Raw genomic sequence first — 14,556 nt, 5'->3', positions numbered from 1 at the left:
CTTTTATGGAAATGGTGTGTCCGGAGAGCAGTGACCTCTTTCAGCAGGATGCCATGAAGGCAAAATGGTTCAGGAATGGTTTGAGGAGCAGGATTTTTAGGTGTTGACGCAATCCCAATTTCCCCAGAACCAAGAAGACCCACCTCACAACTTCCAAAACTTTAAGAACCTGCGGCTAACATCTTTATGTCAAATACCACAGTGCACATTCAGAGGTCTAGTTGAGTCCATGCCTCGATGGGTCAGGGCTGTTTTTAAAGCACATATTAACGGGTGGTCATATTGTTATGGCTGTCAGTGTATACAGCTCGTTTATTTAAGCAACACTGTGTTTGGCATGCATTGGACATTTTTTGGGGATTAACACAACTGCATCTCACGTTTGGTCTTTGCAACTGCAGCAGCAGCAGCTGCTAGAGTGTGATAAGTGCCGCAACAGCTATCACCCGGAGTGCCTGGGTCCCAATCACCCTACCAGACCCACCAAGAAGAAGCGAGTCTGGGTATGAATTTGCACCACTGTTCCCTGTTACATACTTCCACCCTCTCACCTTTATGTAATTTTCACAGCTCTGTCAGTACATTATGTTCACACATGTCTCTCCTACACCTCCCTTTGTTCACACATTTCCGAGCCTCTTGAGAAAGTGCTACTTACATCAGTGTGCCCTCTCACAGGCTGTATATATGAAAACATTTTACTTCTGCTCCACTTTAACGCCATTTCTTTTCTTTAAACAACTTGCGTGTATGTTCTTGGCAAGTTTCTGCCATGTAGTCACAATTTTCTCTGTGTGTCCCTTTTTTTCTTAGGTTTGCACCAAGTGTGTGCGCTGTAAGAGCTGTGGAGCCACAAAACCTGGGAAGTCCTGGGACGCCCAATGGTCGCATGATTTCTCCATGTGTCATGACTGTGCCAAACTTTTTGCTAAAGGTGAGCAAGAAGCACAACAAAATGCGAATGCACTGCACTGCTGTACCGAGTGATCAAAACATCTTTTCCTCATCCTTGCTTTCAGGGAACTTCTGCCCGCTGTGTAACAAGTGCTATGACGATGACGACTACGACAGCAAGATGATGGAGTGCGGCCGCTGCAACCACTGGGTTCATGCCAAGTGTGAAAATCTTACAGGTTAGTAGGACAAAGAATAGCCTCACAGAAGAAGCCGGATGTTTCTTGAGTTTAGTTTCCAGCAGCGTGTTGCAGTTCATTTGTCATTTGTCACTGAGCAGATGATAGACAGGCAGTCCTGCATGTACCGTCATGTCAATGAGATGCTGAAAGACAATAATGGTAGTATTGGGAGCAATAATGACCTGTCATTTCCCCGCTCTTCAGATGAAATGTATGAGCTGCTGTCGAAGCTGCCAGAGAGTGTTGCCTACATGTGTTCCAAATGTACCGAGCGCCATCCAGCTGAGTGGAGGACAGCCCTGGAGAGGAAGCTTCAGAGTTGCATTCGCCATGTTCTTACTGCACTGCTCAACTCCCGCACATCAACGCACCTGCTACGCTACAGACAGGTCAGAGGCACACGTTCAAACTGTAACCATTCTCTGTCAGTGCTGCCATATTGATACCATTTGTTTGTTTTATTTACTAATGGAGGTTTTGGCGTATGATTTTGTTTTATCAATAGCAGACTTGACGTCCTTTTGAATATTGTGAGATAGACAGGTTTTTCGATGAACAAATCAACCTTTTGTTCTGCAACAGGCGGTGAAGCCTCCAGAGCTTAATCCAGAGACGGAGGAGAGTCTTCCATCGCGTCGTTCCCCAGAAGGCCCAGATCCTCCCGTCCTGACTGAAGTCCCTCCCACACCTCCCAGTGACTCCCCTCCAGACCTGGAGTCTATTGAGAAGAAGATGGACCAAGGCCGTTACACTTCATTGGTCAGTATTTTTGGAGTATCACTGCTGTTTACTGTGATAATTCTAAAGTGCACAGTTAAATTAAGTGTGTGAACGTATTCACTGGACATTAATGAGAGTACGATAGTTATCTATCCAAGTTAACCATGGGAAAATAGATTATAAGTGAATAAACTTCATGAAAGGTTTGTTCCGATAACTTGATCCAGGTTCATAGTAGTGAATGTTAATTCCAGGATTCAACATGAACAGAAAGTAATCCATCAAATGCAAGATGATGGGTCTGTCGGGTCCTGTAACCTGAGTCCATTCGAGAGATGTGTACTCGTAGAAAACACAGGGACGATAATGAGATGACCACCTGTCGCCATTCTTAGAAGAATTTATCCAAATTGGTACTTGAATATAAATCAACCCAAAAAATTAACAAGGCCTTAAAAACAAGGAAGCACTTTGAAGCAGCAACTACTAAGTACTTCTATCATAATTTTAACAACTTTCTCACCTGTTAAATGCTTTTAGAGGATCATAATGTTACAATGTAGTTAACTCCAAATAATATGACGATCCAGAGGCTCACTGACATAGACATACATTTTAATCAATGTTCCAAAGACTATCATCATAAATTCTCTTTCCCTCCACTTATCCCCCTTTCTTCTCTGTGGCTTTATTGAGAATGCATGGAAACCAACATCCATGCATAATTCATTTATATGCCTAATGCAATATCTCGCATATTTGTGTAACATCAGTCAACAGTATATATTTATGCCTAAAGGAAACCCAAATCCAAGGTTTGCTGCTCTTTTGTATGCATGATAGACGCAGTGATTAAATTGTAATTTCTGAGCATTAGCCAACTCAAACTATAAAATGAATCATTCAAACTGTGGACATATATTAGTAAAGCATTTTTAATCCCTGCGTGTCCTATTCCATCTGACAGTACAGACAGCATCAGTATGCCACCCCCCCCCCCCCCCCCCATCAGCACTTTACAGTTTTAACAATCTCCCTCTGCATGTGTGCCTCGTCTGTGTCGATCATTTATCCCCCAGCTGGAGTTCAGTGACGACATGGTGCGAATCATTCAGACAGCCATCAATGGTGACGGAGGCCAGCCTGAAAGCAGGAAAGCCAACAGCATGGTGAAGTCTTTCTTCATTCGGGTAAGAATCCCGAATCAACAGCACCACTAGAGAAACAGGAGAAGTACAGTGCAAACTCACACTTAGCGTTGTTCACAGTGATGATAGAGATTATTTATCATTACTACAGTTTAAAGTTGAAAAAGTCATGTGACAGTATATTTCTCACATTCAGCTCTATGTGGGTGCTTGAATGAACCAATGTGGAAACTTCATTAAACATGTATTTTTTTCTGCTACAGCAAATGGACCGAATCTTCCCGTGGTTCAAAGTGAAAGAGTCCAGGTTCTGGGAAAGACAGAAAGTTTCTGCCAAGTGAGTGCAAATACATGAGGTGATATGATTACATGGTGTCCAGTGTGTGATCTGAGAAACTCATTACAGTTACATAAGAGACGTAAAAACCCGAAGATGTCATGATTTTATTACTATTGTTGTTTTTAATGCTTAAAAGTGGAATCATAAAACCTGGAAGTTAGCGTTGAATCAGAGCCTCCCAGCAGGCGGTTTTGTCAGTCTTAATATTATTGTGAAGAGTGTGACGTACCATTATTTTCTAAACTTGTAGTTCAAGTTATGTTTGTAATTACAGAGAAGAAATTTTGACTTTAATACTTCTGTAATGTGAGCTGTCCCAAAACCCTGGGGAACAGCACTTTTTAAGAACTACTGCTCTATAATTATTGAAATAAAGACTAAGATGTGGTTTCTCTTGAAGAAGCTGTATCATCATCTTCCTATCGGAAGCAACCAGAAAGCAGTGAACTAATATTTTTAAAAATGTGTGGGCTGACTGGACTGTGATATGTAGGGAAAATACCAGACAGATAATAGTCAGACTTTGTTGGACGTAGTGTGACGTGACGTAGTGTGACGTGACGTTGTGGCGATCACAATAAAAAATGCCTTCTCAAGGGAAAAAAGATTAAAACAAAAAACAGAAAACCCAGAACAGTGTGATTATTAAAATATATGTGGTCTTTATTGAGAAAAATAGTTAATCAACACTGACTAGTTGACAGCTAATCAGGCTTAGATACAGTTTCTCACTTGGCTCATCAGTGTTGCCAGTCATAATTTTATAAGTTTAAGATAATATAAAGATGAAACTTAGATTCACATCAACAATATATCAGATATTAAAACATTTAGAAATGTAAGCATTTGATGTATGAATTTAACATTTATTTAATAAATATATTAACAAATTTTAATATGATGAGAGTAAATATTTCTAAAAATTTGGGACAAGTTCACGTGTCATTGTGTCGCATCCTGTCATTTGGTAACGACTTTCTGTAAATTTGGTGAAGGAATGCTGCCCCATACTTGTTGGATTGAGGATTATAACTGCACAACATTCTTTCCTGCATGACAAAAATGTAAAGATCAAGTTTGGATTTCATTTCATCCCAGTTTTCCTTATTCCCCAGTTCATTTTCAGCTCGCTGTGGCCCAGAAGGGAATCGCGTATTATTAGATTGCATCTATATACGACCTCTTCTTTGCAAGATGAAGCCTTCTGGTTAAAATCATTGTGAATGGCTAAACAGTCAATAACTTAAACCTCACTGGTCTCCCAACTGTTGTTTTGGCAGATTTAGGTATTAGAAATTGGATATTTGTAGATTCCCTACTGGAGCTTTCCTGAGACTGCCTTGTTCGCACTCTCTCATTTTCACCCGTTCACTATTCACCCTGTGAGTTCATAATTAGCTGTCAGCTTTCCCAGACCATTTATTCTGCCTCCACTCCAGGCTTTGTGGGATTCAAACCACAAGTGTCACATTTCACTTTGAGGTCCTTTGATTCACATTTGTGGCCTATTTGTGGCTTACGTGTCAGTATAAATTATTGCATTATGTATCAGCATTTCATGCAAAGGAAGCCAGTGATCCATGCACTGGATCCGGTACCCATCTCTGGATTGATCTGTGCTCTGATGTCTATTATCAGTGATTCAAGGCTTTCACACCTGCAGTTTTAAGGCCCAGTTGAGTGTTGCGGGTAGAGTATGGTACAACAATGTGAACTCCACAAATGTCACACAAAACAGCCACACAGGAGTGCCCCAGGTTGCATGCCACCTCCCTGATGTACTGACAAATTTGAGGTTCTGAGCAAAATTCAAGATGTTAATTAATGTTGACCAAACTTTCTGAACTTTTTAGAAACTTCCGCATCATTCATATTCCTGAACTGGCTTTGAGAAAAACACAGGTTGTTTTGATTCCACCTATGTCTGTGGTTTGATGGCAGAGTCGTTTCAAGTTGTTTGGCGTCATTCAAGTTGTAAACCCTCTTAGTGATTTGCGTGTGTCCAAGTGCTCTGGTATTGCTCTGTTGTTTGCACCAGGGCGTTCGCTGCGGGACAACCACAACTAAACATTTTGCCCAAATACATTTGCTATTAAAAGGTCGTCAGTTGATAGCGTCTGTGTTTGTGTGCCGTTGTCTCCCAGCAGTGGGCTCCTCCCCAACGCTGTGCTGCCTCCGTCCCTGGATCACAACTATGCTCAGTGGCAGGAGAGACAGGAGCTTTCCCGTGCTGAGCACCCCCAGTTCATGAAGAAGATTATCCCAGCGCCCCGGCCCAAGACGCCCGGTGAACCAGATTCTCCAGCTTCACCTCCACCGTTGCCTCATTCTTTACCCCCACCGCCCCCACTCCTACCTGGTAAGACGGACCACATATATTTAACTTATATATATATATATATATATATATATATATATATATATATATATATATATATCGCTGTACATCAAGCCAGTGCTGTTGATTTATTTAAAGGCAAACTCAAAATTTGGTTTCATGTTTTCTCTGCAGATCGTGAAGACAGCCCTGAGCTCCCTCCTCCACCAGGCGTTACTGATAACAGACACTGTGTTCTGTGTCTCAAATATGGAGACGAGAACACTAACGTGAGTCAATAGCGGTTCTCAACTTTAACACTCAGGAAGATGGATGTGTGTGTGACTTACAACACCACTGTTTGTTTTTAATTTTTGGTTTCAGGAGGGTGGCAGGCTCTTGTACATCGGTCAGAATGAGTGGGCCCATGTGAACTGCGCTCTGTGGTCTGCTGAGGTGTTTGAAGATGATGACGGCTCCTTGAAAAACGTTCACATGGCCGTTCTCAGGGGAAAACAGCTGGTAAGGCCCAACACTTTTCCGTTCACCTGCTCCTTTCTTTTACGTATGCTATTTTTCCGCACAGAGTCCTAAAATCTGTTGTTTTCTGTTCAGCGCTGTGAGAAGTGTCAAAAGCAAGGGGCCACAGTTGGCTGCTGCCTCACTTCTTGCACCAGTAACTACCACTTTATGTGTGCTCGCCAATGCCACTGTGTCTTCCTGGAAGATAAGAAAGTCTACTGCCCAAAGCACCGGGACCTGATCAAAGGAGAAGTAATGACTCTTTTTTGCTGTATAATTAAATAGTCATTAGTACATTTAGAGAGCACCTTGGGGCAAAATAGACCCAGGAGCTTGAAACTTGGTTCATCTTTAAAATCTATGCAAGTGTCTCATGCAATAAACCCTTTCAGAAAGTGTCACTTGATGTTATTCATTTTTACTTGTGTACTCTCTCTTTAGGTGGTGTCGGGATTTGAGGTGACCCGCAGGATTCTCGTAGACTTGGAGGGGATTAGTCTCAGGAGGAAGTGGCTGGCAGGACTTGAACCTGAAAATGTTCACATGATGATTGGTAAGTTCACTCGCTCGTGAATGGTGGTCAGTAGAATTAATGACCAGCATCATTTAAATGTTGATTCTATCATCACTGTTCCAGGCTCCTTGACCATTGACTGTCTGGGAATCCTGACTGAACTTTCAGACTGCAAACGCAAACTCTTTCCTGTGGGATACCAGTAAGTTATTATTTTCTCCATTTAAAAGGTGTTTTGCTGTTTCTATTTTTAAGCTTCTCTATTCCCTCTACAACTAAAGCAAATTTGTTTTGGGCCTGAAGAAACCAAAATTGCCAACTAAGACAAGCCAATCTAAGGTAACTCGTTTCTCTCCAGGTGCTCAAGAGTGTATTGGAGTACGTTGGACGCTCGGAAGCGCTGTGTATACACATGCAGGATCCTAGTTTGTCACCCTCCTGTGGCTGAGTCGGAAATGAAGAACATGATGGGTCCTGAGGAGAATCGCACGATAGCACACAGTCCACCTCCCCTAACCGGTAACGTGCTGGCCTTACAGAGTTTTGATATGCTACAATCGGTACCATCAATGAGATTATTATCTATTCAAAAAAACTCAAGATCACCTGTTTTTATATTTAGACTTTCCTGATCCATTTGAATCACCAAGACGCTCTGACACCCTTTCACCCGCCAACACCCCTAAGCTCAGGGTTTACACCAGGAACCGACACCCCAGCTACCCCCCATGTCAGCGCTCTCTGGGCCCCAAGCCCATGCCATCTCCAGGTAATAGTAGTGCTCCATCTTTTGGCTAAACGTGATGACACAGTTTTGTACCTTTCTTAAAATTGTTTTGTAAAGTCATCCTAATTTGTATTAAATTTCTTTTTTTTCTCCAGGGGGTACCTCTCAGCCCCAAAGCCATGAGATTGTGACAGTGGGTGACTCGCTCGTAAACTCTGGCATGCGGAATATCGACTCCCGCCGTCACAGCTCCCCTTCTCTTTCGCCTCCACCCCACCAGCTCAACAGACAGAGAGGAGTAACCTCCTTGCCACAGATTTTGTCACGGCCCCTCACGTCCCCCCCACCCCTCATCCCGTCCCCTGCCCGAGACCCCGAAAAGTCCAAACATCCCAGCAAAGACTCAAAGTGTACAGCGCAGAGAGATGATGAAAGGGGGAGACTGTTTTCCACAGATAGAAATAGGCAGCAGTTTTCTAGAGAACAAGGGTTAAGAGAAGCCGACAAGGGGAGAATGTCAAGTCGAGACCAAGCTTCTAAGGACTCTGACAAGAATAGATCAGCAAGAGAAAAAGACTCTGACAAGGGCGATATATCAGCCAAAGAGACAGACAAGAGGAGATCACTGAGTAAAGACTCAGGTTTGAAAGAATCCGAGAGGGGAAGAACACTCAGTAGAGATCCGTTAAGAGATTCAGAGAAGGGGAGACAAGCAAGCAGAGACTCTGACAAAAGGAGACATGCAAGCAGAGAGTCGAGCACAAGGGAAACAGATAAGAGTAAATCATCCTCTAGAGATCCCAGCTATAGGGATGTGGACAAATCTAGGTCACTCAGTAAAGATACAGGACTGAGGGACGTTGAGCGGCATCGGCAATATAGCAGGGAAATGGGAAAAGACTCAGGCCATAGTAAGGACAAACTGTCTAGCAGAGATTCTGACAAAGTTCGACCTCTTTCAAGAGATTCCAGTTATAGAAGCACAGACAGAAACAAAGACTCAGGCTCAGGGAAGGACAGTAACCCTAGCAATTCGTCGAAGCATACTGGAGGTGAGGGCAAGAGTTCAAGACTGACACCTGCTGGCTCAGGCCAATCATCTCCTCCTGTAGGAACTGCCGTTCTCACAGGTCATCAGAGAAGTGGTGGCAGCAAACAGGCAGATAAGCAAGGGAAGCATGGGAGCAAAGACCAGCATGATGTTTCTGCAAGTCTCAGTTTGTTGCCTCACCACCGGACCACTCCCACCTCCAACATGATGCAGTGCAAGGACAAGCCCAGCTCAGGGAAGGAGAGTAGTGGTGGCACAGGGAGTTTAATACCATCTTCACATCATAAAGACTTTATTGTTGGGAAATCTGGCTCACCGCAGCCTTCATTTCATAAGTCTAATACACGGAAATCAAATGATTACTCATCAGTTGCAGCCACAGCACCGACTCCAAAGTCCATGTGGTCGTTGAGGACATCGGGGGACAATGATGTTGGAAAAAGAGGGTCTGTTCACCTCTCTTCTTCAACTTCAGCCTCAGCTGCCAAAGACAAACACCCCAAAGTTAAGACAGCAGGCAGCAGAGATGTTTCCAAAGACCGTGATAGAGAAAAGACCCTTCAAAATAGCAACATCAGCAACAAAATCCCTCGTCTTAACAATAACAATAAGGCTACTGGCAGCATTAGCACACATGCCACAAACCCCAGCTCTCACAACAGCAGCAACAGCAAAGCCCCTATGCTTGGAAACAGCATCAAAGCTCACGTGAAAGCTCCGGGGGAGAAACATGAGAACCAGGGAGGGGACAGGTCGTCCTCAAAGAGCAGAGAGAACCTCTTGTGTTCCGCAAGGAAGAACAGCTCCAGTCTGGACAGTTTACAACAGGCTGGTTTAGCCCCAGAGAAAGGACTGAAGGCCTCTTCTCAGCTGCACACCAAACAGACATCTAACCAGCTGCCATTGTCCTCCAGGGAGAAAAAACAACCCGTTAAATCCCTCACAGCAAATCCCCTTAAGGCTGATATCAAGACAGACCCCAATGGGACCAGCACTGTTGGTGGGCTTTCTTCCTCAGCCGTACCCACAACCACTGCATCCACTGTCCCTCCATCCACTGTCAGCCAGGGGTCCCGGCGTCCTGCCCACACTGCTCTCTTTTCCTCGCCCTCTGCCAGCAGCAGTGACAGCTCTGAATCCGACACTCAGACGCAGCCAGAAGAACATCATCCACACAAACAGCACTCGTGCACTGATCTCCGAGACCACCACAGCCTCCTAGCTCATGGCACTGAGGACGAGGGTGATGGCCCAGAGGACGAACATGACAGAAGTATTGAGGATAAACATCATGAGGATGACAGTGATGGATCGGGGTCAGCCAAGCGGCGCTACCCTCGGCGCAGCGCCCGTGCTCGCTCCAACATGTTTTTTGGCCTCACGCCCTTCTATGGGGTCCGCTCATATGGCGAAGAGGATCTACCTTTCTACGGCAGCGGGGATGGACCAGGGACTTTGGTGAAGAGAAGGACAAGTGGGCGCAAAAAGTCAGCCGAGGGCCAAGTAGACGGGGCAGACGACATGAGCACGACATCTTCGTCAGGGGACAGCGGAGAAGATGATGACAGTGGAATGAAACACAGAGGGAAAGACCCTTACTATTACAACTTCACCAGAACAATAATTAACCCCAGTGAGGGCCTTCCATCTATAGAAGGGTTAGACCAGTGCCTGGGACGTGGATCCCAACTTCAACGCTTCCTGAAAGACGAAGAGCAACAACAACAGAGGTCTCAAGAAAAAAGTGAAGAGGACATGCTGAGTGCCTTGTGAGTACACACATTACAGTCACAGGTTTTAACTCAAATATATTTATTTGATATCTCTGATTTTAATAATCGGTAGTACTGAATTGCACTTCTTAAAAACACTGACATTCTATTTGATATTATAATTGAATCGTCATTAAACCATTTTCAGCTCATGGTACATTCAGTCCACATCATCTGTAGTTAGCAGCTGTTTTCTTAACAAGGGAGCGTTATGGTTTGGTACCAGAAGGAGGCAATATGGTGAAAGATTTCTGGTGTTGGCTCTGGTCTTATTCCAATTTTATTCAAGAGATCTGTAGGGAATTTAATTAAAGATAATTCCTGTCAGTGGAATGAGGGCAAAAACTAAAAGGATGACACTTCTTTACCCACTAGTCACATATATAGCAGTTATTTGTTAAAAAGAAAACTTTTCTTTTATCAATAAAAGACATCTGTTTTAAAGTTGTGTTGTTATTGATTGTACATTTTTCTTATAACTATTTACTTATTTTAATGAAATAAGTGGATGTATAAAAAGAGTTCATGTTAATAGAAAATCAAACACACAGCAAAAAGTTGCTGATCATGTAGCTGGGTCTTCATTTGTGTTTTATTCCTTGAAATATTTAAGGATACTACGATGATTAACCACAATAATGCTAATGTGATGTTTTAATTGAGTAATGTCTTTTGCCATCACTGACCTGTTGGCTCTGCTATCTTCAACAGGACTATAGGCAAGCAAGATATTGGCCAGCTGGACGGAGTTGACGATGGCTCAGAAAGCGACACCAGTATCTGCACCACCAGCACCACGACCACGACAGCCACCTCCTCATCTACTCCACATAAAAGCGCTCCCAAGAGAAGGGGCAGAGAAAGACACACCGAGAAATCCGACTCCCATGAAGTGAGTAAGGAGACCGACAACAGCAGCGGAGCAGTGAGTGGAAACACGCGAGAGAGCCGGAAGAACCAAAAGGAAAATTGTCTTCCTGGTGGAGGTGGAGTAAAGTCTCAGCAACAGAGTCAAGGTCAGGATCCTCTCGAGGCCCAGCTGTCCCTCAGCACAGACCTGCTCAAATCAGACTCGGACAACAACAACAGCGACGACTGTGGAAATATTTTGCCATCGGATATCATGGAGTTCGTCCTAAACACACCGTCTATGTCTTTGAATGCTCTGGGTCAACAGTCTGAACCTTCCTCCTCAGAGCTGCTGCTAGATGAGGGCTATGTTGGGGTGGACGTCAACAGGCGTAAAGACATTTTGTTTGACGACTTCTCCCAGCCATTGCCCAGTGCTGAAAGTGGAGGGGTTGTAGAGAGCAGTGTGAACAGCTCCATATCTGTAGAGGAGCCATATCTTCCTCTGGAGCTGCCCTCTGACCTCTCAGTCCTGACCACACGCAGTCCAACCGTCAACACAAATCAAAACCACAATGCTGGGAGTCTCATCTCAAATACCGCTGACCGAAGCATGCTGGGAATGAACTCGGATCCTGAGGCCATCAGTGGAGAAAAGAGTGGGGACAAGAAACAAACAGGTCCCGGTGTGTCACCGTCAGAGAACCAGCACGAGGCTTCAACTTTGGGAAACAGAGACACACAGGTCACAGAAGGTCACATGACTCCGGAACAGTTTAATCCCAGCCCTGCCATTGGCCAAGTGGTTGAACCTGCAGCCAGCCAAGACGTTACCAGGAGTTCTGGTACTCCTGGTTTGCCGAGCTCTCCATCTCTGCCTCTGCAGGGTCAGAAGTTCATCCCAGCATCAGCTGCAACTTCGGGCTGTCCCAGTCCAGTACCAGTCTCCGGACCATCGCAGACTCAAGTTTCCAGCCCAGCAGTCATCAAACCAGGTCCTGACAAGCTCATTGTGGTCAATCAGCAGTTCCAACCACTGTATGTTCTTCAAACTGTCCCTAATGGCGTCACTCAAAAAATCAGTGCCACAGGAGTGATGGATACCAGCTCTCCGGCGGTGCTCAGCTCCATGACACTCACCACTGGGCTGAATGCAGGAATATCGTCAGCCCAGTCAATATTTCCTGCTGGAGGTAAAGTCCTGGGCACAATGTCTCACCCCACTCAGATTCACACTTTCACTGGATCCGCCCAAACAGGCTTCCAGGCAGGAATCCCCAGCACCACTTCAGGGCTTCTTATTGGTTTGCCCACTCAGCCCCACGACCAGCCACAGATTCTTGTTTCAGAGGCGGGCCGACCGCATGAATTAGGTCCCAGTGTTGCCATAGTTTCTAGTTCTTCCTCCCTCACTTCCTCCGCGACAGTCCTTGCCTCTGCTCATGGCAAGAAGAGGCCCATTTCTCGTTTGCTGCCAAGAAAAAACAAAAGGTTGGCCCGCTCCCGTAGCCAGCCCACTCTGGCTCCATCTGAAGTCGCACCCCCCAACATGACACTCATCAACCTGTCTTCACCTCAGATTACTGCAAACATCCCTGGCCAACCTGGTGGTCTGGTTGAGTTAAGCACCCTCTCCTCTTCCCAACGCAAAGTTCCTAATATTATCAAGAGAAAGCCAGGAGGGGTAATGTACTTGGATCCTACTACTCTCCTTCAGCAGAGGTTTCCCGGTTCAGCCCAACCTGGTATCATAAGTCATGATTCTTCTACTCATCTGCTGCCTTGCACAGTCTCTGGCCTCAACCCTACTCAGTCTGTGTTGAATGTTGTGTCTGTGCCCCCTAGTGGCGCTGCTGGCCTACTTGCACCAGGATCAGTCTCTCTCTCCACTCCTGTCCTCAGCTCTACTGAGATCACAGGGCCAATTAGCAACCTCCTTTTTAAGGCAGGTCCACATGGCTTGGGCCTGTCAGATCAGCCAATGGTCCTCCAATCAGCAGGAGGCGCTCCTCTGATGTCACAGCTTAGCTCGTCTGTTCAAACATCCATAGCCAGCAGCATCTGCGTACTGCCCTCCCAGCAGACTATCAGCATGGCTGTCAACCAGCAAGCAGAGACAGAAGGCAGTAATGTCCACTTACAGCAGCAGTCTGTTAATAGAGTCCAGAAAGTGGACCCTGGTCCAACTAACACAGTTACTTTAGCTCCCAGCCCATCTACCCGTCTCAGCCCTGCCAAAGGACGTGTTGTTGGAGTGTTCACTCAAACATCAACCTCTGCACACTCCCAGAGCAGCAGAACAAATCCTCTTTCCCGGTCATCAGGGCACAGACCACCTAGCTCCACCACATCTGCGCCAGGAACAGAGAAAGGCAAACACAAAGCAAAGAGAAGCAGACAGAGTTCAGATGTGAGTGGTGGGAAGAAGCTGAAGCCCTCTCAAGTCCATGAGCATCACAGCAATCCTGCAGGACTGCACCCATCCTCAAACCCTAGGTGGGGAAGCATTTCTCTTTTGGCCACTTCAGTTGTTTTACAGACTGTATTTTTGCATATTTGCTTATCCTCCAACATACCCTTGTTTAAACTTGATTTAGAATTATTAATACTTTTTTGCTTGCTTTACACTAGCTCAGACACAGAGAAGTTACATATGTCACCTGTACTAACATCAATTCAAATAACTGTAAAGTGCTGTTATCAAGTTGCAATCTCATTATAAAACTTGCCAATTATGTTTTTCAAAACAGTTTGAAAAAGCTGAGCTCCCCAGAACCAATGGATATGGGCAAGCCTCAAGATAAGGTCTCAAACAAAAGGTATGGAATGACAGTCTTCGTCAATTCTTTTCAGACAAATTATAAGATTAAGACTTCTAATGCTTGTTTCACATCTTTTCTAGTGTGCTCGGTAAAAAGAAGACCCCTGAAGGGTCTGTTCTATCGGGTAAATTAGTGGGAAAAGACAAAACATCTGCCACTGGAGGAGCAGGATCTCTTTCTGTGGCGTCACCACCTGACCAGGATGGGAACAGCAGGGATTTGGCTCTGGATAGTAAGCCCAAAAAGGGCATCATCTTTGAAATCTGCAGTGAAGACGGCTTCCACATCCGCTGTGAGAGTATTGAAGGTGAGAGAGAAACACTCATCTGTATGAAACCCCGCAGCCTGTAATATTAATATTATATACTGTGAAAACAAATGAAGTATATTTAAGGCCATTAAACTGTTAACAGTAATAGAAGTATAGTAAACTGGGTTTAAAATACTACCCCTCTCTCTACAGAGGCCTGGAAATCTCTGACTGACAAGGTGCAGGAAGCTCGATCCAACGCACGACTCAAAGAGCTCTCCTTTGAAGGTAAGGCGTTATCCAAATATCAAAAACACACAAAATCATTTAAAATAACTTGCTATACTGAAATATATATATATCATACTCGGGTATGAGAGTGGTGACA

General features: G+C 44.8%; 1 protein-coding gene across 1 annotated transcript in view; it reads left to right on the top strand.

Moving 5' to 3' along the window:
• kmt2a (lysine (K)-specific methyltransferase 2A) overlaps nucleotides 1-14,556 on the top strand; it is a 40,395-nt gene that overhangs the window by 19,796 nt on the left and 6,043 nt on the right. Inside the window, exons 10-29 of the mRNA XM_080460340.1 lie at nucleotides 405-503; nucleotides 814-934; nucleotides 1,020-1,133; nucleotides 1,341-1,525; nucleotides 1,719-1,895; nucleotides 2,936-3,046; nucleotides 3,268-3,341; nucleotides 5,492-5,703; nucleotides 5,857-5,951; nucleotides 6,046-6,183; nucleotides 6,277-6,435; nucleotides 6,625-6,736; nucleotides 6,821-6,899; nucleotides 7,056-7,216; nucleotides 7,320-7,466; nucleotides 7,580-10,244; nucleotides 10,959-13,592; nucleotides 13,847-13,915; nucleotides 13,999-14,225; nucleotides 14,382-14,456. Of these exons, the coding sequence (XP_080316466.1) occupies nucleotides 405-503; nucleotides 814-934; nucleotides 1,020-1,133; nucleotides 1,341-1,525; nucleotides 1,719-1,895; nucleotides 2,936-3,046; nucleotides 3,268-3,341; nucleotides 5,492-5,703; nucleotides 5,857-5,951; nucleotides 6,046-6,183; nucleotides 6,277-6,435; nucleotides 6,625-6,736; nucleotides 6,821-6,899; nucleotides 7,056-7,216; nucleotides 7,320-7,466; nucleotides 7,580-10,244; nucleotides 10,959-13,592; nucleotides 13,847-13,915; nucleotides 13,999-14,225; nucleotides 14,382-14,456 (7,654 nt within the window). The remainder of the gene's footprint in view (nucleotides 1-404; nucleotides 504-813; nucleotides 935-1,019; nucleotides 1,134-1,340; nucleotides 1,526-1,718; nucleotides 1,896-2,935; nucleotides 3,047-3,267; nucleotides 3,342-5,491; nucleotides 5,704-5,856; nucleotides 5,952-6,045; nucleotides 6,184-6,276; nucleotides 6,436-6,624; nucleotides 6,737-6,820; nucleotides 6,900-7,055; nucleotides 7,217-7,319; nucleotides 7,467-7,579; nucleotides 10,245-10,958; nucleotides 13,593-13,846; nucleotides 13,916-13,998; nucleotides 14,226-14,381; nucleotides 14,457-14,556) is intronic.

This window comes from Lipophrys pholis (genome assembly GCF_963383615.2).
Source record: "Lipophrys pholis genome assembly, chromosome: 3".
Classification (NCBI taxonomy): domain Eukaryota; kingdom Metazoa; phylum Chordata; class Actinopteri; order Blenniiformes; family Blenniidae; genus Lipophrys; species Lipophrys pholis.
The sequence above is the reverse complement of the archived record's forward strand: the minus strand, read 5'-3'. Positions and strand labels throughout refer to the sequence as shown.